Source organism: Coturnix japonica, chromosome Z (genome assembly GCF_054131305.1).
Source record: "Coturnix japonica strain WE chromosome Z, WE-NBRP24, whole genome shotgun sequence".
NCBI lineage: Eukaryota > Metazoa > Chordata > Aves > Galliformes > Phasianidae > Coturnix > Coturnix japonica.
In genome coordinates, this window is record NC_140702.1 from 3883061 (window position 1) to 3907224 (window position 24164).

Consider the following 24164-nt stretch of genomic DNA (forward strand, 5'->3'; position numbering starts at 1 on the left):
ACACTACCCCAGTGCTTTGGGTAGTTCTCACATTTGTGTCAAATGGTTCCTCCTTTTACTTATTTTTAAGAGAAATTCTCAGTGCTTCAAGGTTCAAGTAGAAGGTTGCTATTCACTTTAACCATATTATGAGTTAGCTCTCATGACAATCTTATCAGAAGACAGTTGAAGGAATCAGACCCCAGAATCTCTCCCATCTCATTACCTTTCACAGACAGAGAGGCTTTGGAGGTTAGACCACGGGCAATAAAAACGACTTCCCCAGAGTCAGTAGGAGTCACACTTTTGATAAGGAGAGTCTCTTACCAACCCACGTTAGAAGCTTTAAATCGCCCACCACTTTCCACTCTGCTTCCATTCAGTGTCCACTTGAACTCATCAATGCTTTCATCGGACAGAATGCATTCAAAAGTGCAATCTTCTACCTCCTGGATTTCAGTGTTTTTCAGCCGTTTGCTAATGCCAATATTCAGCTCTGGAAGATAAGAGATAGGTTAGTATGAGGTTTAGATGGAGAAAAGGCATTCGTGACCAATGTGAGTAGCAGTACTGGTGTTTGAACTCAGGATTTGCAGATCATGGCTGCGTTCCTCACTGATGTATTCTCTAAGACATTCTCCTCTCAGAATTACCAGAAAGCTATAAAAAAAAAGAGACGTGAATCTCTTGGTTTGCTCTGGAAGAACTACAAGGAGAGCAGCTCAGTCCATGGAGCACAATGAAGATTCAATGAGCTACAGAGGGAAAAACCTAACAGAGAGGACAACTCTAGGATGCTGCGTGAGAAAAAGGGTTTTGCCTACGACAAGACATTAAATGTTTCTATTAGCTAATTTGTTACCATCCTACCCCTACTGGTGTTCAAACCATTTCTCCATTTTAGGGATGTTTAGAAAGGAAACATTTCCAGGACATTCTTGACGTGTTTTGTGATTTTCATGGCAAAAGGAGATACATTTACTTCAAAAGCAATGGGAATTTTCCAGACATCACTGCGCTAAATTGCAGAAATACAGTTCTATTGTAGAAACTATTAAGGCTCGTGGGGGAATAGGTGTAAGACATAGTGACCACACTGAATGTGCTTTTAGCACTCCTTCACTTTCCACAGTACTTACCCTGAACGCCGACATTTGACTTGGCAACATCAGTGCCAATATCACAGGTATATAAACCTGCATCTGACTTCTCGAGGTCATGGAGAAGGAGACATAGGGTCTTCCCAGACTGTAGCAGCTCAAACTTGTTGCCAGAAGTGAGCACAACACCGTCCTTTTTCCACACTGGTTTGACCTTCTCTTTAGAGACTTTGCATTCCAATTTAATCACACCCCACTCCTCAACAAAAGCATCATTCAAACACTTCATGAAGACAGCAGGCTTCTCTGCAATTAAACAGGCAAAACAGAACAACGTGATACAGAAGTTGAGACATTTCCAGTTGTGTTCAGATTTTTAAAGAGGTATCAATAAATCTTTACCATTACTGACGACACCAATATAGAACCTAAAGTGGTTTCATGTCTGTTGACTGAATACGCTTTATGGAATTCTCAAGTATTCAGTAGGAGAATACAGGGAACAGGAGGGACAGCCTGCATTGCCGTGGGTGGGACTGATATCATATGAAAAAATTGGGATGTAGCTCTTCTAAAGCTGGAGAGCTGGCATTGCCCTCACGTGGAGCAGAGCTCATACAGCAGAGCTCAGTATTAAGAGGATAAGCTGCTGAACACTTTTGATTTTCCTGTTTTATTGACTCCCTTTATCTATCTTCTATTTCACACATCAGATGTTTATACTGGGAAAAAAAGATCCACCAAATGCAAAAGAAAGGAGAAAGAGGAAATCCTTCAAACTCTGAGCGCGTAGAGTAAAAGAGCTTAATTACTGGGGAGAGCAGATTAGAATCACAGTATCCTTAGAATTGGAAGAGACCCTTAAAGGCCATCTAGCCCAGCTCCCCTGCAATAAACAGGGACATTCACAGCTAGATCGGGTTGCTCACAGCCTGGTCATTAGTCATTCCAGAGGCAAAACACACACTGAATGATCTCTCCCTGCAGTCATAAATCCTTGGAGACAACAGCATTGACACTGCATGGCACTGAAGCAGTAAAAAAATTTGCTCCTTAACTCTCCTTGTGTTAAGTAAAATGATGATAAAAAGCAATGGAATGCTTTGGCAGGACACCAAAACCATCCTCCTTCGTTGATATCTGCTGCAATGGAACCTTCCACTGGAAGAAAGCCCCTGATGACTTGTCACCCCAGAGAGGTGAGCTTTAGAAGCAGGACTGCTGCACAATAGAATGAACTGGAGCTCCTTAGCATCTCTTACATCCAGGAGGGCTGTGATCAGACCCACCTCTCACCTGCAGGCGCGCGCTTTCTGACACCTTGTCTGACTTCACTGTCACTGTGCCAGCATCCTCAGGCTTAACCTGCTTCACTGTCAGTGTGCAGCAGTTGCCAACGTTCTTGATGTCATTGTAATTGTTGGTGTAAAGGAGGTTGCCATTCAGAAACCATTCCACATCCTCGTCATCATGGGACAGCTCGCAGGAGAAGACAGCAGAGCTCTCTTCTTCAATTTCCACATCCTGCAGCTGCTTCGTTACTTCTACATCGTGGGCTGTAGGGAAACAAGGTGAACTGTTACCACTGTTACTATAAAGCATACTGGGATGTGGTAGAATGGCTGGACTAGATAATCTTTGTGTAATCTTCTCAGTGAAGTTTATACATTTGCAAAGTTAGCAGGAGAGAACGGCAGAAATCAACCTCAAGAAGAGAAATCTGAGGTGAAATAGGACATGGAAGAGGCCATCCTCCCTGCTCATACCTTCAGCTGTCAGCGTGGCCTCAGTCTCTGCAATTCCCGCCTTGCACTTGTACACACCAGCATCATTGGGCTTCAGCTTCAGAATCTGGAGCTCTGCTGAATGCTTATCCCTCTTGATCTTGTACTTCTCAGAGGGCTCGATGGGTGTGTGGCCCTTGAACCATTTCACAACCTTTGGAGAAGGCTTGAAGTCACAGGACAGGATGACAGAATGACATTCCAAAGCTGTCTTGTCCTCCAACTTCCTGGTGATTTGTATATGGTAATCTGAAAAGCAGGGGTGGAAGAGAAGAAAGGATGAGGACAATTGGAAGAAGAGGAAAGTCTCTTGCATCTATTCCATTCCAATTAATTTCATGTTCACAATGGTTCTTTGAACAACTCTAAAGATAAAACAAACGATTGTCTATAGGGAAGGCCATTGATTACATTTCTATAAAGTAATACTGTATAGTATCGACCAAATGCAAGCTCCAGCTCTTGCTCTGTGCTTATTAAACTGCTCCCAGTTGAGGCTTTTATTCAAATAAGAGTGAGTTGAAAATATAATAAGTACTTTAGGATGTGAATGGAGACTCTTACACTGGGGACAACAGGAGATAAAAAGCCTGCAAATTTCTTTCAGATAAAATCAATGACAAACTGCATCAAATTTAGGTGCTACCAAACTTAAACTTGTCTACTTCAGAAATACAATTAATTTCACCTGATTTGACTTCTTTGGTATAGCCAAGGACAAAACCTCAGCTCTGTAGATCTGAACAGTAAGCACATCACAACTATTCATACAGATCTTTTACTGAGACGCAGCTGTCTCATTTAGTGTCCAATGACTTTGAACTGGAAATGGAGCAGAACCTCCAGACACACACACAATATTTCAAAGATCCCAGTGTAGGAAGACTGGACATTAATTAATTCTTCATCTTCATGATGTAAACCAAGCCAGGATATGTTACCTCTAACAAGCAGATTGGCTGTGGATTTGGATCTGCCAATTGAGAACTGAATGGTGCCTGTCATATCAGTGGTGGTTTTCAGTATGGTCAGCCGGTGGATGGTGCCTTCTTGCTGCATAATCAAGTTTCCGCCAGCCTGTAAGACTTCCCCACGTAGATACTACTTGGGAGGTTTCACAGAAGGAATGGATACCTCGCATTCAAATTTGGCTTCTTCAGGCTCAGTCACATCCTCATCACACAGCTCCTTTACTAGATTAATGGATTGCTCTTTAAGAAGGATGGAACAAGAGAAAGCAGAGATTTAGAAGGAATGTAAATAACCCTTACATTATCACCCTACTTACTCACGTCAGCATTACTGCACATGAACACTACACCTATCAGCTCAAAATGCCTTAAAACATCATTAAAAAATAATAGAAAGAAAGGAATGTTGTTAAGAAGTCAGAAAATAAGACTGACAACCTGAAGAGAGCCCAGATCTTCTGATTCCCAGTCCAACATCCAAATCAAACCATGACCTTCCCATCCCGATATCAAAATCCTCGCATTACGAAATGGAAAAGAGGTTCAATGAAACATGGACATTGATAATTACTTTGGTTAAATACAGCAACTTAGCTCTGAACAACAAGTTTTCTCCTAGTAAAGGTCTCTGTAGCTCAAATGTAATGACTCAACTTAGGAGAAATTCATTTTCCAGGATGTTCTTGCCCTTATAATTGTAACACTGGCAAAGCTGGGGACTGAACTCTTGAGTACTGTGCTAACTCAAATGTCTCCCTTTTCTTTATCACACTTAACATCATATATATACCCTAACATTGTATATATTAAAAAAAACAAAACTGTGCTCTTTTCAAACAGACAGAGAAAATGAAGAAAAAGTCAAGCTATGTTTTTCTCCCTCAACGTTCAAACACAAATCTGAAGTCTAGAGGTAGAAAATCAACCTCCTAAGAAAATAATCTGTTTTACTTAGCAAAAGTAAATCCCAAAAGACAAGCTGCATATTTTGTGGGCAGAAAGGTAGGTAGCTAGGAGTTTTTATTTCTGTGAAAGGTTCTGGTGGTGTTTAACTTCCTTGACATTAAAGCAAAAGTTGTTGGCTGGTTTATAACATAAGATAATTTAAGCAAAATCGTCATCAGAAGCATAATTACCTTTCACTGTAAGATGGGCACTTTTTCGGCTACAGATTTTATTTCTGCTGCATCCTTGACTTGGACACGTGTGTAAGTCAGCGAGTAGGTCCTTCCTGAAGCAGAGAACCACAGAGTCACTAAGGCTGGAAAAGACCACTAAGGTCATCTAGTCCAACCGCCAACTCATCCCTACCAAACTGTGCTCTTGAGAGCAAACCCACAACCACACTTGGCTTCCTTGAGCAAAGAGCTCTGAGGCACATGGCCAGGCTGAGCATCATCCATCTGGTTTCACAGCATCACTGCCTGTTCTCTCATGTCAATGAAACCACCCATTCCCCCATATCCACATCCCCACCAAAGCAGAATCTAAACATGGCTTCTACAAGGACTGACCGAATGCGGCCGCCGTCACCTTCAAAGTACCTGATACAGAAGGATCACACTCACTGTCAGACAAAACCTCTTTGGAGAGGTGAACTGACTGACCTGTTCACCCCCACTTTGGAAAGAACTGCACTCATTTCCTACCTGCTCCTGGCAGTGTGGGATGGTGGGATAGCATCACACTTCCCACACTAAGCTTCCCACCTGTCACTTGTTCCACCCTAACCTCAGTCCCAAAACAAAAGGGGAACTCCCTTCTGAACCTTCTTCACTTCATTTCAGATGTCCTTTCTGTTTGATCTCCAACCAACCCCCCACTCAGGAGAAAGATCCCCCTCTTACACCCTACCATCTTGCCGCATTCTGATGTTGTCATCAGCCTTCAGCTTGTTGTCATCTTTGTACCACTGGCTCTGAACCTCATCGTGTGAAATCTCACAGACAAAAGATGCACTCCCATACTCATTCACTTCCACATCTTCCACTGGTTTCACAATCTTGATATCTCCAGCTGTGAAACAGTAGAGATATATTTGTCAGGGTATTTCCAGAACTGAGTCAAGCATCTTTTCCTTACACATACTTGCATAGAAAATAAGTAGGATTATGTTTTATTCTAAACCATCATCCATTCCTGCGTCATTTCTCTCTTCAACACAGTAAAAGCATTATTGGCCTTGAACTTAAACATAGACTTACTAGCTACAATGGAGCTCCCTGCAAACAGTTTTCATGGAAACCAGAATCTCATTTATTCTAAAACCTTTCAAGCAAAATTAAGGGTAGAAAAACAATAGAATGGAATGAATCTTTAAGGTCATTTAGTTCCAATCCCACTGCTATAGGCAGGGACACCTCCCTCCAGACCAACTCTTCTCCTCAGGGTCAAGGCTTCTCTCAAATCATTCTCCTCTAAGCCTGTGCCTGTGCTTGGGATTGCCCTGACCCAGGTGCAGGGCCTTGGACTTGGCCACACTCAAGTTCATGAGGCTGCCAAGGGCCCACCTCTCCAGCCTGTCCAGGTCCCTCTGGGTAGCATCCCTTCCCTCTAGCACATCAACAGCACCGCTCAGCTTGGTGTCATCTGCAGACTTGCTGAGGGTGCATTTGATTCCACTGGCCATGTTGCCTACAAAAATGTTAAAGAAAACTGGTAACAACACCACCTTCCACCATGGAAAACTAGGCAGAACTCTACAATGTCATGTCACTACAAACCTGTCTGAACCATTGGCTTCTCTGCATGCTCATCACTAGTCTCTCCTTAGCTTGTGTGCCCACAATGTATGGGGAATGTCAGCCAGAAATCTTACCTAGGGGACATTTTTGCTTCAAAATCCCTTGAACATCACACAATCCCTTTTAACTCTCCAGGTCTGCACTTCTTTATGTCAGAATCAGCTCATATTTCTGTGCTACTATTTCCCTGTCCTTCTGAAGGGCCTGGATACAACTTGGATAAACCTCTGGGGCAGAATTCTTGCATAAAACAGCCAGTACTGAAACACCAACCCAACCTGGTTGCAGACTGAGAGAGAAAATGAGAGTTCACCAAAGTCATGGGACAGAACAGATGTTCATGTTCATGCTAACACTGAACCCAAGTGGCCACATGAGGACAGCATCTAGTAGGAAATCAGATAAAAGCATCCTTTCAGACGTCCCTTTGGAAAGTGGCATCTACCAGGGCACAGCAGACCCGTCTGTTCAGTAACCAGTCTGATGCTTCAGAGCCAGCTGATGAACTACAAACTGGGGTTTAACCAGTGCAACACATGGAGGGAAAATCTGTCTTGAGCATAAAGAAGAAAGAGAAAGGTATACAAAATGACTAACCAAGAAATGCCCAAACTGCCCATGAAGCATTTAATCCTGTGGTGCAAAACACCACAAGAGGATTTATTTGCTCTTTCAGTTAAACATACCATGAACCTTTAGGGTAGCTGATGTCTTGTCTTCAGCTGCTTGGCACGTGGGTGTTCCCTGACCTTCATATTCACACTGGTGAATCATGAGACTTCTCCTATTTCCCTGGGAAGTAATGCCCTCTTTTTTACTATGATGGAGCTCCTTCCCATCTAAGAAGGGAAAGTATCAAGTCAGATCTCCACGAGTCCTTCCATCTCTGCACTGAGCATAGGCAGCCTTCAAATCTATGCTTAATTCACCCGCTTCCCTAGAATTAATGGAACTGTGCTTACTGGAACATATGCTGAAGCTTAAGCACAGTGCAGTGTTTTCAACATGGAGGAATGGCTACAGAACATGCATAAATTCTGGCTGACCTATGACAGCTTAAAGCACTGTGGAAAACTGTTAACAAGCCCGTTTGGACATCATCTTGAATAAATGACGTTATCCCCAAGTAAGGGAAGGAACAGCTGAGCACCGCGGAGGTACACAAAGTGCCAGAGCAAATTCTCACACTGTCAGGTGCAAAGAAAACTCAGATTTCACCCTAAAACCCAGATCACAACAAGGCTACAAAATCCTGGCTGAGAATTTCTGTGTTAGAGTTGAAGCTCAAGACTCTACACCAACCAACAATATTTTGTGCAGCAAGACCTCAGGAGTTCACAAGAAACACAAAACAAACTTCCATTTCAACTTGATAAATGAACTCAGGACATAATAACAAAGAGTGCTGATCTGGGCAAGTAAAAGAGCATAAAGAAAAGAGAGCAGTGCAAAAGCTATCAAGCAAAAGCTCAGACTCGCATCCCTTGGAAGTGAAATTAAAGGCTCTCATTCATTTCCAGACAAGTCAGAAAGGAAAATACCATTACATGCCATACCTTGAACCACTTGACGTCCACTTGGGCCTGGACAGCTCACACTCAAATGTGACCTTGTCCTTCTGAGTGACGCTAATGTCTGCCAATGGTTTGCTGATTTTCACAGGCAGTTCTGAGAAGGAGAAAGAAGGATGTGGATTTAGTTGGGAATGAGGTCTCTAGGAGCATCTGGCATAAGGAATAATGAAAGGCAGTGCCTACTCTCCATGCTTACTAGAACTTGTCATTAACAACAAAAAAACCTATTGTTTTGAGCACATTATCATTACATGTGCTAGGGACAACAATGTTACAACAATCCTCTTGATATTTCAGGGATACTCTGGTGGCAATGGCCCAGTGCAAAACATTCTTTGCAGCTGTAAGGAAAGCTGGTTCTGCTGTTCAAGTCATCTGGGACAGGAGCAGATAATCACACCTTGCACCAACCAATACCTGTCACAGTGAGCCTCCCCGATGAATTCATGCCTTCTGCTTTAAAGGAAATGAGTCCTGCATCTTCAAGGCTCAGAGAAGAAAGTGTCAAGGAATGTTTCTTCCCCTGGACACCCATCATGATATTTGGTGCAGGCTTCAGCCGCACGCCGTCCTTCTGCCAAGTCCCTTCCACATCCTCATGGGACACCTCCACCGAACAGGTGACAGTTCCCTTCTCAGGGAATTCCAGGGGCTGCAGACCTTTCACCAGCTTCATCTGCCGCACTGAAAGACAACGGGGACAGGTTGGAGATCTCACACAAGCAGCTGAGAAATAGAATCATCAAAGGAATCAGACAAAGGTTTAGGTTGGAAGGGACGTTTGAGAAAAAAAAAGCCACCCAAACAACCTAGTCTTCACTCATCTCACCCTTCCCATCCAGCTGCTGCCTCACAAAAGGGGTAAAATAAAAACTCTCTTGGACTAGCAGAGAGATTTGCAATGGAGTAACTTAAGTAAGGATGGGAGACTGAAGGTGTTGGGGAAGACATCCAGGCTTTAGCTACAGGGCATGCATGCTGAATCACAAAACAAAGGCCAGTCAGAGAAATCAGAGCTTTGTCAGAATTAATGGGGTTGTTTCTACATGCCCACCCTATCTGCCAGTGTAAAACCTGCCAGTGAAAAAAAGGAAAGCTACATATAGGTGGGGAGAATTGTTGGTGAAATTATTTGTGATATTTTTGCTAATAATATGCTCAAAATCCTGGAGCAAGACTTCAAGTGAAGCAACTCAGTCTGTGTAAGTAGACTTACAGAAGGGAACCATAAAGCTTATGGAAGGGAACTGTCAAGCTAATCCACAGCTAAAACAGAGTAGAGACGAACTGCAGGAGCTTGTTTACTTTGCACAAGTGTGAGCTTTAACCACTGCTGAGCTCCTAGTACAAAAGTCTGAACCAATGCAACAAACCAACCCGTCCATGTTGCACGAAAGAATGTACTGACACCACCAGAACACAAAATTCTATGGCTGAAAATACCCGCAAAAATCATCCAGCCCTTCTCCATTGCTCCAGGACATGCTCAGCTCTTTGTGCCCCAGATATTTCACTAACCTTTCCTGAAACCCACAGTGAAGGCTTCAAAGCCCCTCCAAATGACTTATCCAGTCATCCAACCATTAAAAAGCTTTTTTGTTGTAGAACTTGCATCTTTGTTATTGCAATTGAAGTCCATTATTTCTGCACAGAGAACAGATTGTTTGCTTCCACTTTCTAAGAGCCTTTTATGTACTCAAAGCCTGCTATCAAGCCTTTCAGTACCTGTTGATGACCTACACAGCAGCAATTGGTGGCAGGGGCTTTGTAGACAAAAATCAGATAGACCTTCAATTCTGTCCTTGTCCATTCCGTAGCAAACATGACAAAAGGATGCAGGAAATAGGACAGAAGTACAGGGCTACAGCTGAGACACCGTTAGCTTACTTGAAAGGAAAGCATCCATAGATAGATGCACTGTTGTGTTTTTATTTTTATTTTTTCATTTAACTCTGACTGCTTATAAAGAGATGCTTTGAAAGACATGCTTTGTAGAGAAGAACAGATGGATAAGCAGGGAATAGGTTGCTAATAGCCTTACAGATGAAGAAAAACAGACTGCACCAGAGTGAGAAATTCCAGAGGAGAATCAGCTAAGAGCTTATGTCAATGACATGGCTGAGGGCTGCTGGGAAGACCGCCCTCTCTTTCACCTTATTTCAAGCATTACAATGGTGTCCAAGCCCAGGGCTGTGTCTCCCTGCCCCCATGGCATGTAGGGCTGGCAGTAGCCACTGTGATCATAGAGAAGACCTGAATCCAAGTTCAAATCACATCCAGTGTCTTTACAGACCTTGCAATCATTCCACTTGCTTTCCATATTGATCTTGGCTTGGCTCTTGTCGTCAGGACTCTCGCAGCAGTAAAAGTCCCTGTCTGCAAAGGAGATGTCCTTAACTATCAAGATATACTTTGTTCCCTCAGCTTTGATCTCTGTTTTTTCACTGGCCTTCAATACAATGCTGTTCCTCATCCACTTGACTTCTGCAGGCTTGGTCAGCTCTACCTCCAGGGTCACTGTGTCTCTCTCTCTTCAACAGTTTTAGGCTCCAGTTTCTTCTTGAATGAGACTGAGGCCTCTGATCAGTGAGAAAAAATAACAGTAAGAACACAGTGAATCCACCAAACAGTTTTTTTAGAAAGAATATAAACAGTGGTTCCAGTCCCAGTGCATTCAGGGGAACCCTATTTAAGGAAGCAAAATTCCATATCGTCACCATAATCAGAGGAAAGGCAACATGTGAAACCCACAAACCACAGCACCAGTGACAGCCTATCAATGGGGCATTACAGCCCCTTACCTCGGACTCTGAGATTGGCTGTGCTTTCTACGCCCTCAGCACTGGCAGAGATTTCAGCTGCATCTTCCAGTGTCAGATCGGTGATGGTGAGGCTGTGGTTGGTGTCCTACTGTGAGATCACGAGTTTCTTACTGGCTTCAATCTTGACGCCATTCCTGAACCAGGGGACCACAGCATCACTAGGAGAAACAGTGCACTTGAACACAGCCTCTTTGCCTTCTTCAGAAGCCACGTGGTTGAGACGCGTAACAAATTTCACCACCCTGTGAGATGATGGAGAAGAAGAAACCACTTAGCAGCACATAAAAGATGTGTCCCTAAGTGTATGAGCTCCTTTAAGTTTGAGCACCTTCAAAGAGCCAACAGAGTCCATGATTTTATTGGAAGCATCAGATTTTATGACTCGCAGTAAGTGATCACCATAACTCACACTCACATCTCCTGCCTGTAGAGGAGATCCTCCTTGCATCTACAAAGATGCAAAGAAGGAATAAAAAAATTCCCATCTCACCAGTTGTTTCCAACTTGAAGGTCATCTTCTGGCCAGCAGCCTCGCAGATGTATTCTCCAGCATCATTCTTCTCCAGCTGCTCCACAACCAGACGCCGTGTTTTGCCCACAGATTCCATTCTGAACTTTCTGGAGGAGGCAAGCAGTCTTCCATCCTTGTACCATTTTACTCCAGTTGGATCCTGTGCTACTTCACAGCTGAGGCAGGCACTTGCTGTCAGGGCAGCACTCACCTCTTTCTGCACCTGCTCCTGGTTTATAAACACAGGTTTTGGCTCTGAAGGAAGAAAAGAAAAAGTATTGACTGAGGGACTGACATGTGAGCATCTTGCAGGTCTTTATATACAGGTTGGAACAGGTTTAGGTTACCACTTGTGCCCAAACTAATAGCCTTCACCAGAGAATATCAGCTCTTCTGTTGAAACTAAGTGTCAAATCTAGGCAAGAAAGAACCTAGGAACTGAAGGAACCAAGAGGGTCCTTGAACACCAGTCCCATGGTTGCAAGTCACTATGCAAACATATTGAACCCAAAAGAACATCTGTCCTGCAGGCAACCAAAACCTGAGTTCCTTTTACTTAAGACCCACTGTGAAACATCAAAACATATAAACATGTGATAGTCAAACCACTGGCTGCCTTTTCATGACCCAGAACAGTACTCCTGGCTTCCTGAACAGACTCCTCATGGCCTCTACCATTGCCACAACTGTGACTGTCAAAGGCACAAAGGAAATATGCTCACCAAAGCAGTCCTTTCTTCTTTGTGTGTGATTTGCAGATATCTATTTTACTTTGAGCTCTGGGAATAGTCAGCTCTACCAAGTCTCTTACTGTGAGTAGCAGACTCACCTATCCAGATGCAGCCTCCAACATAAAGGCATAGTAAAAAGGCAGTGTACTACTAGGAGAAGTTCCTGCTTCTCCTACCATGAAAGCCTGCACGTACAACATGCACTCCAGCCTCACTGCACATACTTATCTTAGTCAAATGTTTCGGTGAACAAGAATTACAGTTTGGGATCTCAGGCACAGGAGAGATTTGAATAATATCTTGAATATTGCTTCCATTGTACATATATCAGTAATTATTATTCTACAGACAGACTGAAACAGGTCTTTGTGCCATACTAAAACCAAATACTTTCTACAAACCCAGGCAATCAAGTATACGGAAAAATCCTCAGCACAGACTACTGCAACTGGATCACTGTATAATAGAAACTAGATTTTACTTTACTGTTCTCTGCTGTATTTCAGACAACACCTGTCTTACCTGTGACATGAATCTTGAAGGTGAGTTTCTGGCCAGCAGCCTCGCAGCTGTACTCCCCTGCATCTTTCTTCTCCACCTGGCTCACCACCAGCCGACGCTGTTTGCCCTCTGACTCCACCCTGAACTTCTTGTTCCAGGTGATCAGTTTCCCCTCCTTGTACCACTTCACCTCCGTCTTCTTCTGGGCCACCTCGCAGCTCAGCGTGGCATTTTCTGTTGGTGCAGCCTTCACCTCCTTGTCTACCTTGTCCTTGTTTGTAAACACGTCTTCTTTCTCTGCAGGGACATCACAACAGTCACACCGTTTTGCTGTAGTCTGTGGCAGAGCTTACTCCAGTTCCCTGTTTTCACTATACTTGCCCTTCACAGGGAGCATCGTGATGCCTCATTAAGAAAGGAAAATACCTTCCCTTCTATTTTGCCTTGGGAAATGATAGGCATATCATATCATATCATATCATATCATATCATATCATTTCATATCATATTACATCATATCACAAAGCTAAACATTTCGCAGTCTGATAGCAGATTTGGACATGAGATTTAGAACACCTGCATGCACTGCTGAACCTCCTCCCTTCTCTTTTTTTCTTCTCATATCTCTCTACATTTCCAGTAAATCAGAAGGGAACGGCCCTCTAGAACAGGTTGCCCAAGGAGACTGTGGATGCTCCATCCCTGCAGGCATTCAAGGCCAGGCTGGATGTGGTTCTGGGCAGCCTGGGCTGCTGCTTGGCAACCCTGCACATGGGAAGAAGGGGGTTGGAACTGGATGAGCACTGTGGGCCTTTGCAACCCAGGCCATTTATCAGTCTGATTATTGGCATTTTCCACCTCATTGTGTCCTTCAAATTTTGTAACCAGATCTCTTCAAACACCTCCCCTTTTCTCACTCCTTGCATGCCCGGTGTGCGCTTGCACTGTAACCCTGCAGACACCACCTGACTACAAGAGCTGCACAAGTTACCCTCCTTGCCTATGGTTTGTTGCAGTAATTCATTCCTGGATGGAAAAGCACATGTAGAAAAGTGTTGCTATGACACTAGATGACAAAGAAAGTCCTATAGCCAAAATGTTTTGCACCAGAGAGGCTGTCAGTTGATCCTCCAAATGCAAGACACACCAAATGAAGCGTTCCTTTATCTCTGGGATTCCAAGCATTTTCTCACCTCTGACTTTCACTTGGAATGTTGCTTTGTCATCTTTTGTTTCACAGCTGTAGCTCCCTTGGTCTTTCAGGGTCACATTTTTGACCATGAGCTTGCGCTGCGTCCCCTGGGAGATGATGGTTGTCCTCTGGTCCTGCTTCACCTCTGTTTGATCTTTCTTCCATACGACAGCTTCACTTGCAGCTGACACCTCACACACCAGCTCCAGGTCTTCAGAAGGACTGATGGATATTTCTGGAGTCGTTTTGGGCTTGTTGACAAAATTAATGGATTCATCTGAAGAGAAAAAGAGAAAGTGGTTTACATCCTGACTCAGGCTTATTCAGCACAGCATGAAGATACAGTTAGAACTGATTGTAATGTCTATGCTCATTACATCTGGGGGATCGAGTTTCACCTCTGGAGGTACTCACATACAAACATCTGCTTGATTCTCCTGTGTAAGGAAAGAGTAAGTTCTATGCAGACAGTTCTTATTTCTTCTAATCAATTCAGTATTCTGCACATGTTCTTCTGAAGCTAAAATGAAGGCAGCTAAGTAACGTGTTTGCAATGCATGAACAAACCTATTCAACACCTTGTCTCTAAGCTAACAAGCAGCGTTTGATGAGCACATCAGTATTTCATGCCCTTCATTCCATCCAGACACAACCTGCCTGAGGAGCAAGCTGATGGCTGTCAGCTACAGGCAGACCTAGCTTAGTATTGCATTTCTTAGAGCAACAACTGTTGCTTTCAGTCACTGAATATACCAAGGCCAATTGCTATGCCAGGCACATTTATGGCATCAGTGAACAAATAATGCATTAAAAATTGTAATAGACAGGAGCCATCTATTCTTTTAAAACTAGGTGACCAAAGAAGAACAGTCCCTCTAGAGTCAAGCTGTTAAGAACTAATAGCATCAATCAATAACACATAGATAGATAACTTCCCTGCCCTAAGACAGGTGCTGCCTGTGACCATTAGGTGCTCCTAATTAAGCCCTCTTGATGGCTTTTTTGTCTGAGCCATGTGACATTTTGTGATAGGAGTTACTGCTAGTGTTCCCTTCACCCTACACCAAAGTAGGAGGTATCCATTCTCAGGGAATCATGCAGGCTTCCTCTGGATTTGATGCTCAGAGACAGCCCCAGAACTTTTAAAATCTTAGCTTAGCTCTCATGCAATAATGTTCATCAAACAGTGCAACATGCCCCCTGGTAAAATCCATCAGGGCCACATCTCCACAGTTCCTGAACATCTTCAGGGATCCCACCACCTCCCTGGGCAGCCTGTGCCAGTTAATTCTGTGGGCAGACCTGCCAGTATGAAATATTATGCTAACATGACAAACAGAGAGAAGAAAAGCAAAATTCAGACTAGCTGACAAGCCTTGGCAGGAAGTTCTGCTCTCCATCAATTTAGTCCCATTATTCAGTTCTCTTTGGAGCTGTCTCCATGCCTCTCTGGAGTTTGTTCTTTGAGAAGAAGCAATTAAGTAAGCTCTCCAATGCCAAAGTGCATACACTACTCTAGGGCTTTGTTGTTTCTCCATGGATCAACAAGGGAGACAAGCCAGCAGAATATGATGAAGAGCCTCATGCATACTCAGTGTAAAAGAAAAAAAGGCAACTGTTGCTGGGAAGAAGGTGCATTTGCATTTGTGTCATCTGCAGAGGGTACTGCAGAAATGGAAAGTCTTCCACTGGAGCAAACAAAGGGCTCTCATTTATTGCAATCAAGGCCCAGCGTGTGGATCTCAGAGATCAGACCTAAACCCTGCAGCAAAACAGAGACCTGCGTGGGAAAGTTCAGTTTCTCTCTACATCTGTGTCAGAAAAAGCCCACCATGGAATGACAGCTAAGGAAACATCCCTGTGACTCTTCACAGGTCTCTTCTACATTTGGGATCACTGCTACAAAAAGAGCTGTTTACATCATGTCTCGTGGCCACCCTGAGAGAAGAGCAGGAAGGCTGGGATGCTCTTTTTCCTATCTTTCCCTTCATTTCCTCTATATCTTAGGGACGAATCACAGGAGACAACACAGAAATTAAATAGCTATACAAAGCAGATTGGCCAGTTCAAGTCAAAACAGCCACTGAAAACACCCCAGATGCTGTCTGACAACAGCTGGACTGTCGGGGAGTCAGGTGAATGCAGTCTGCTGGCCCTGGGCAGGAAGAGGACAGCCCAGACTGTCACATACCTTTCACTGAAAGCTAATAGAGCATTTTATCCCCCTCACAGATGCACTGACAACTTCCAGCATCATCCATTGAGACGCTGTGAATTTTCAGGGTGTGTTTCTTCCCCACAATGTGCAGTTCATATTTTTCACTGGCCTTGAGCTCCTTCCCATCCTTCATCCACTCCACAGTAGCGCCTGTGTCTGAAAGCTCAGCCTGCAGTTTGGCTTCCTCACGCAGCCGAGCGGAGATCTTTTCTAGATCTTTGCTCTTATTGCTAAATCTCACTGCAGCACCTGTCAGGAGCAAAGGCCTTGTTATTTCAATTTAGATCAGGCTAACGTGGTCAATGTCTGCTGCAACATCTCTGAAAAAGTATCACCTTCTGTTCCTGCACTCATCATTGTGTCAGTGCTGAGCAATTCAAGATATTTCATTTGCTCTTCTTGCCGGATTTACTAAGTAAAAATCAACCAAACATCTCCTTCTACTGATCAGTAATGCTCTAAACATGCTTCTGCAGAGGTTTCCACCCAATGACAAACAGGTCCTCCCATCATGAATGTTTATTTGTTCTATTTTGTCATGCAAATCTGATTGAAAGAGTTATTATTGGAATGATTGCTCCCCTACTTCTAAACTATTCCAGTGCAATCAGAAAGGCTGTCTGAACCTGGAGCTGAAAGTACTGCTCTATGGTGATGCAGTGGTAAACCTGGTGACTGAATGCACTGGCCAATAGCTGTGAACTGCAGACATTCATCAGCTGGCATGAAGCAATCTGGTTCAGATACCAAGCAGCTGGGTAGACTGGCTTACCCTACACTCAGTGCTATCATGTTTAGGGCAAAACCAGGACTCACGTCAGTCCATGGGATGCAGTTTCAGGTATTTGGTACAGTCAGTGAATGCCTGCAGCCCCAGTTCTAATCATCAGATCACAGCAACTATGCCTTGACTGTAAGAGGAAAGGAGAAGGATCAAAGCAAATACCTCTCACTCTCATCTTGTTGATGACATCAACATTTTGGGAAAAGGCAAATAACATAAGGATATTCATGTCTCTGTCACAGAAACAGAACTTGTATCATTTTAATGGTAGCTGGAGATTGATAGGAGATATGAGAACTAGGAATAAAGGAAAGCCTTTAGTGTGTTAATGCACTACTATCCTTAAAGTCAAAGGAAACACCTTTAGGGAACCAACACAGCTGCTCAGCACACACTGACCCATTTCCATTGAGGTTTTTGTGCTTACCAAGGTGCACACTCCCTGGGAATTCCAGAGACGGGCTCTGTCCATGCGCATTGACTGCAGACACTCGGAACTGATCATCAGCCTCTTCAGACAGATTGCTCATCGTGAACTCTGGGACGGGGACATGAGACTCGTGGCACCTCACCCACGTGAAGCCAGTTAGTTTATTGCCTTCCACAATGTAGCCATCGATTGGAATGGGGCTGTGCATCTTCGGAGGGGACCATGCCAGCGTCACTGAGGTTTCTGTTTTATTTTTCACCACGGGGTCAGCTGGGGGCTGGGTGGGAGGTTTTCTGGGAGCTGAACAGAAATAAATACAGAAATATTAGCATAAGGTCATGTAGGCTGGAAAAGACCTTCAAGATCAGCAGACTCAACTTTCAGCATGACCTACTGAGTCCCACCATTAACTAGTGTGATACCTGAGGACATACATGACAAGCTTATTCCTGCAGGTATTTGCATAGTGAATATATTCACCCTCTGGTTGCTTTGGAACATTTTAGAGGTTAAAATCCCATCAGACTTTTTCACTGTGTGCAGCCACTGATACAGGCAGGAGGCTGGGAATTACCTGATGGGCTCTAGTTACAGACTACTGACACAGTAAAGGATTGATTTCATTTCATTTTGGCCATCAGAAAGTTTGGTGTCTGGTTTAAGTCACCCAATTATAATTTAAGACTCCAAGTATAATCATATGGAGAACAGCACATTCAGGAGAACTCATCTCATCTTAATAAACCTGAATGAAATCACAGAATCATAGGATCACAGGAGGGCTTGGGTTGGAAGAAACCTTCAAGATCATCCAGTTCTAAACACCCTGCCATGGGCTGGCTGCCCACTAACCAGCTCAGGCTGCCCATCACCCATCCAACCTCGCCTTCAACACCAAGGACAGGCATCCACAGCTTCTCTGGGCAGCCTGAAATGGAAGCAATGAGCCACATGTTGAAGATACTCAAATATTCATGACTGTAGAGAGAGCCAAATACTCCATACATATTGCCTGCCATATCACCTCCTGGTCTGGACAAATCACACAGGTTTGACTCCACGTTTTACATAGTTAGCATTTTATATTTGTTCCAGTATGGAACTGTACAGTCATAGAATGGCCTGGGTTGAAAAGTATCTCAAAGATCATCCAGTTCCCACCCCCTGCGATGTGCAGGGTCACCAACCACCAGACCAGGCTGCCCAGAGCCACATCCAGCCTGGCCTTGAATGCCTGCAGGGATGGGGCATCCACAGCCTCCTTGGGCAACCTGTTCCAGTGCGTCACCACCCTCTGAGCGAAAAACATCTTCCTAAGATCCAACCTAAACCTCCCCTGTCTCAGTTTAAAACCATTCCCCCTTGTCCTATCACTATCCACCCTCATACACAGTCATTCCCCCTCCTGTTTATACGCTCTCTTTCATACTGCATACTGTTATCATTTTCATGACATTTTATTGTGCAGCACCTTGCACAATGTGGTCTTAATTATATGTGACCATACAGATAATGTTACTAGTGCTGATAATCAGTGTTTATGTTTGTTGTTTCCTACCCTAGAGCAGGATCACATAGCACACTGCACTGTTCAGCTAGATCTTGTGTTGGGCTATTTTCAACTCTGTTTACCTATTTTTAGATTCTCATGGTGTGCTTCTACCTACACCAGTTTCTTTCTTTCTAAAGCTGATAGGCTTGCTTTTCTCAAATAAATAAATAAATAAATAAAAATTCTTGAATTCAGCTCAGCCTCAAAAACAAGCATTAACAGGTGTTACACATGGTAGGAAAAGAAACATTTTTCCAAGGCTGTACAGGAGGACTTCTGAGGCAAAATTCAGCTCATATGTGTATTATCAAACCTATGTGTTCTAGTTTTAAAAGGGCATTTTTAGAAGCCTGGTGAGTTATTTTACATTTTATCCTTTGTACCATATTCCTTCTCCCCAGAGCAAAATATTACCTGAACATATAAAAGATCTGTTATTTTTTAAAAACAAAAGCATTTTGTTCTTCTGGATTACTAGTTAATCTGTTTACTTGTTTCTCTACTGAAAGAATCTGGATGTTGCTCGCCTTCATTCTTTGTGGTAGCATCAGTAACGGAAGGATGGTTGGACTTAGAAGATCTTGTAGGTCCTTTCCAACATAGTGATTCTATGATTCATGACTGGCATTGGCAAGACTATCTGCATGGAGCAAAAAAGAATAATCAGTTGTGTCATTGACAAAGCATAAAAAGGTGTAGGAGACAACTCTTGTAATGCACAGAGTGATGACATGTACCAAAACTGAATTTTGAGGTTCTTCTGGACCTTACACAAAGTACAGAACAAAATTGGTCTTATCTATTTTGAAAAATTACAAAACAGCAAGGTTCATGACAGAAGTTGACTGCATTGGTATTAAAATAAACATGAAGTCATTATAACTCAGTCTTAAAGTATTACTCTTTCTCCCCCCGTAATTATTTATCAAATTAAGTAGGTGCAAATATTCTTTCCTCATTCCACAATTTCTTATTAAACACACTCTCAAATTGTCTTCTGCCAGAGACATACAAACAGAACTAAGAGAGAATGGCATGTACTCTACAGAATTTGGGGGGCAAAGGAAGGAAAGATCTTTCAGCTGAGACCATATCCATCTTGTAAGGAAGTCCCTTGAATGGAAGAGTTCCATTTAAAAAAGTCCTTTCCCATCTTTCCTTTAGATCCCCATCAGGTGCTGGAAGATTCCCCCTGAGATATCTCTTCCCCAGGCTCAAGATCCCCAACTATCTAAGCCTATCCTCTTAGGGATGGTGTTCCAGCCCTCTTACCCTCTCTGCAGCCCTCCTCAGCACCTGCTCCAACACCTTAGTGTCCTTTTGTTGAGAACCCGCAAGTATCCCAGGTGGTGTCTCACAAGAGCAGAGCAGAGGGGCAGAATCACCTCCCTTGACCTGCTGGCCACACTTCTTTGATGCAAGCCAGGTATGGCATATCATTGATCTTCTGGGCTGCAAGTACACACTGATGGTCGTGTTGAGTCTTTTATCCACCAGCATTCCTAAATCCTCCTTCTCAGGGCTGATTTCAAGCCATTCACCATCCAACCTACATCTTTGGGATTGCCCCCAGCTCATGTGCAGGACTTCCTAATTGGTCTTGTTGAATCACAGAATCACAGAATTATCCAGGTTGGAAGGGACCTCAAGGATCATGTAGTTCCAGCCCCCCTGCCTAGCAGGGCCACCAAACATACACATTTACTAGATCAGATTGCCCAGGGCCCCATCCAACCTGATCTTGAACATCTCCAAGGACGGGGCATCCACAACCTCACTGGGCAGCCTGTTCCAGGACCTAACCACTCTTCTAGTAAAGAACTTTCCCCTAACATCCAACCTAAATCTTCCCTCCTTCAACTTAAAACCATTTCCCCTAGTCCTGCTATTGTCAGCCCTTTCGAAGAGTTTACTCCCCTCCTGGGAGTAAGTTCCCTTCAGGTATTGAAAGGCTGCAATGAGGTCACCCCGCAACCTTCTCTTCTCCAGGCTGAACAAACCCAACTCCCTCAGCCTGTCCTCATAGGGGAGGTGCTCCAGCCCCCTGATCATCTTCGTGGCCCTCCTCTGGACCCTTTCCAAAATCTCCATATCTTTTTTGTACTGAGGGCTCCACACCTGAATCTCACGAGGTTGGCATGGCTCACCTTTTAAGCCTGCCTGTGTCCTACTGGATGGGATCCCTTTGCTCTTGTAAGTCAACCACACCACTCAGTTTTCCCTTCAGGGTGCTGACTAGTGTTGAACTGTTGAACATGGCTCTGTAGGCATAGGCATGTTGCAATGATTCGTGTCTCTCTAGAAATGCCAGAGTGGCAGCATACATTTTCCAAATATTTTACTAGTTTCTCAGGATTTTGTTCTAGGTGCCTGCCTATACCATCTCAAACTCCTTGCCACTCATAAATATCTAGCTACAGGGCAGATTCCTAGAAGAGATTTGTTAATAGTTGTTTAATCTTATGCAAATTCTGAAACACATTTAGTAGGCATAGAAACATTAGTGTACTGGCTTGAACACTCCTGTTCATCACTCCCACACCCTGCTACAAGATTCCTCAAGCCTGAAGATGACTGCAATACTAAATACTAACACCAGACTAGCTTCATGGTCAGTGTTATACCATGCAGAAAAATGATAACCTTAATTTATCTCTCAGAAATAATACATAATGCAGCAGGGATCATATATATAGTGAGTAAGGTATCAAATAACAGGTTTCCATGAAAGAGCTCTGACTGATCTCTGAAAATGAAAAATGTAACATTGTGACCAGTAACTATTAAACTAATACAACTCTTATAGCAATTTACTTTTAACACATTCTGACCAGATCTCAACCCCTCCAGCCCCAAAAGGACTGTCATGACTCAGCCTAGCCAGGCAGCCATTCACTTACTTCCCTGCAAGTGGCTTGAGAGAGAAAGCTGAAACTATTCACTAAGTCAGAAAAGGAGAATGGAAACTAAAATTTATATATACACATGAATATATATATATACATACATATATATATATATACACACAAACCAACTGTACAATTACTCACCATCCTCTGACCAGCACCCAGTTAACGATATAACTTTTTGCAGACCAACACCCCATTGGTGATGCAAAGTCTTACCATCCACCAAGCACTTCCCAGTGAACTCCTCCACAGATTTATAGCCTTCTGCATGCTGTCATGTAGTATCAAATAACTCCCTGCTTAATTGAGGCCAGCTGTCTTGGCTCTACCCTAACCCCTGCCCTGTACTGTAAAGGCAGCAGCTCTTCCCCTGTAAGAAGACTGGCTTGGTCCCAAGAGCTCTCCCAACACTTAGCATTAACAAAAACATCACTGTGCTATCAACAGCTGAAACCAGAACACAGAACTAACAGCACTCGTCTGAAAAGCTATACTTGGGAAGTACAAAGCAAGATAACCACTCAGAACTGACTGTAATTCTCTGGTTTCTGGACAATTTTCATTTAACCTTATCTTACAGTTTGCTGTAATTATAACGATGAAGTTCAGAGGTACAGACAAACACATAACTGGTAGCACCTCTGGAGTCAGTACAGGAAAATGTTGGACAGAATTAACTGTAAGTTTAAAGAGGTACCAAAGGCAAGAAGTCATCTAGCATGGGCACCTCAGGCAAGAATGAACTCACTAGGACAAGACCACATCCAATTTACTGATGCTACGACTACTTCAGCTTCACCTGTGGGGTGCACATGGAGAAAAGATATCAGAAATGCAAGGAAACGTTTTGTGTTTTTGTGGGCACTGTTTAACTAAGTGTACCTGTATTAAATCATGTTTCTCACCATGAAAACTGAGCTTTAGAATTGCTTTCACAGTAAGACTTTGCCTTTGGTTTGGATGAAATATGTTCTCACCTATTTCTGCAACTTAGATCCCTAATATTCAGATTTTAAAAGTAAGCTATTTTACTGTAATCTTAACATCATACTCAGTATTATGGACACACTGTGGAACACACTAGTACTCCTTAGGTCATTTGTGCTGATAATGCATAATTGATAACACAAGTAGATTGAAGTGGCAGAAATTTCAAATGATTTTTCAGTGCAAAATGTTTCCTGACACTACTTCTGTTCAAAAATAATCCATGCAAGCTGGAAAAAAATTCTATGCATGTAGAATTAAATTGCCAAGAAACTTCAAGACAAAGTAAAATAACTTTTTTAAATTATGCAAGCCCATAAAAGATATAATCAGCTGATGTCTTAAGATCAGTAAAAGTTATAATTTCAGAGCTTTGGTGATCACGTAAATAGTATCTGTTTTCTCACTTTCATTTATTTATTTGTTTGTTTGTTTGTTTTGGACTGAGAAATCCCAACTGGCAAAAATCTTGCCTACAGCTGATTTAACTTAGCAAATGTCTTTGAGCATTAACTATTTTATAATAAATAACAAAGGAGTTGCAAAAAGGACAGAGAAGTGTGAACATACATCTCTTCAAGAAAGGTGTGCTTAATTTTTCTGCATGTGCTGAATTTCCTAAGAACTTTCTTCCAGTCTTTCTCTGTACTTGACAAAGAATAAAATTATCGTTTCTGACCCCCCACTGTAGGTACTTCAAAGGAGATAAAAGAATTTTGTCAAAAATGGCTGCTCATTCTTGTGAACAAATTGCACCACCTCCTTCCACAGGTCTCACTAATTCCTTCTGGAAACACAGTCCGAAGTCTCATACAACATTGCCATCTAGTGATGAAGTACTTGACTTACACTAAAAGAATATTAGACAGTCTTTGTGAAAAGAAAACTAATCAGGTTGTCTATCTTACCCACTCGGGACTACCTTTGAGAACTCTGTAAGCAACAAAGAAGTGATGAGTGTCACTTTTCTTCCCTGCATTCTTTGTACCACCCACTGCAATGAAAATGTGTTTTGAGATTAAAAATGTGTGTTCACACTCTGGAAATCTGCATCTATGTCTGCGTTATCATGCATAGAGTAACCTTCATCAGAGCGGAGGAAGAAGCTGCAGTATACAGGTTCAGAAGAAATAACCATGACTTGTACAAGAATTTTACCAGTGAGGTAGAAAAAAGGAAGTATTATCACAAGAGATAAGGAAAAAAGAAATTCCATTGATTTTGAAATAGAAAAGTTACTAGAGGCCAAAAAATAAATGAATCATTATATCTAACTCAAAATATTTTTGCATGTATATCTTAGTGTTATTAGGCCACTGTATTGCAAAATACAAGGTTAAATTATTTTCCCCTCCAAATATATTTGAATGCAAAT

At 42.9% G+C, this 24164-nt stretch overlaps 2 protein-coding genes and 1 long non-coding RNA gene across 3 annotated transcripts in view; all 3 read right to left on the reverse strand.

Annotated features, from left to right (window-relative positions):
- Positions 1–11750, reverse strand: part of LOC146753570 (obscurin-like protein 1) — a 35690-nt gene extending 23940 nt beyond the window's left edge. The window contains exon 1 of the mRNA XM_085529386.1: positions 11465–11750. Within this exon, the coding sequence (XP_085385512.1) occupies positions 11465–11582 (118 nt within the window). The 5' untranslated portion in view covers positions 11583–11750. The remainder of the gene's footprint in view (positions 1–11464) is intronic.
- On the reverse strand, positions 3796–6750 carry LOC146753574 (uncharacterized). The gene is made up of 3 exons (XR_014940045.1): positions 5689–6750; positions 4971–5065; positions 3796–4074 (listed from the first exon to the last, which is right to left on the reverse strand). It is a non-coding gene; the product is annotated as an uncharacterized LOC146753574 (long non-coding RNA).
- A 962-nt stretch (positions 11751–12712) lies between the features above and the next one.
- On the reverse strand, positions 12713–16344 carry LOC146753575 (obscurin-like protein 1). Its single transcript, XM_085530622.1, has 3 exons — positions 16101–16344; positions 13911–14186; positions 12713–13014 (listed from the first exon to the last, which is right to left on the reverse strand). The coding sequence occupies exons 2-3, from the start codon at positions 13996–13998 to the stop codon at positions 12719–12721; spliced, it is 384 nt and encodes a 127-aa protein (XP_085386748.1). The 5' UTR covers positions 13999–14186; positions 16101–16344; the 3' UTR covers positions 12713–12718.
- Positions 16345–24164: the final 7820 nt, after the last annotated feature.

Coding starts and splice junctions, on each gene's coding strand:
- LOC146753575 (XM_085530622.1), bottom strand. CDS start 13,998: ATGGTCAAAAATGTGACCCTGAAAGACCAAGGGAGCTACAGCTGTGAA. Junction 13,015..13,910: donor ATTCCAAGTGAAAGTCAGAG/GTGAGAAAATGC, acceptor ATGTCCCTGCAG/AGAAAGAAGACGTGTTTACA.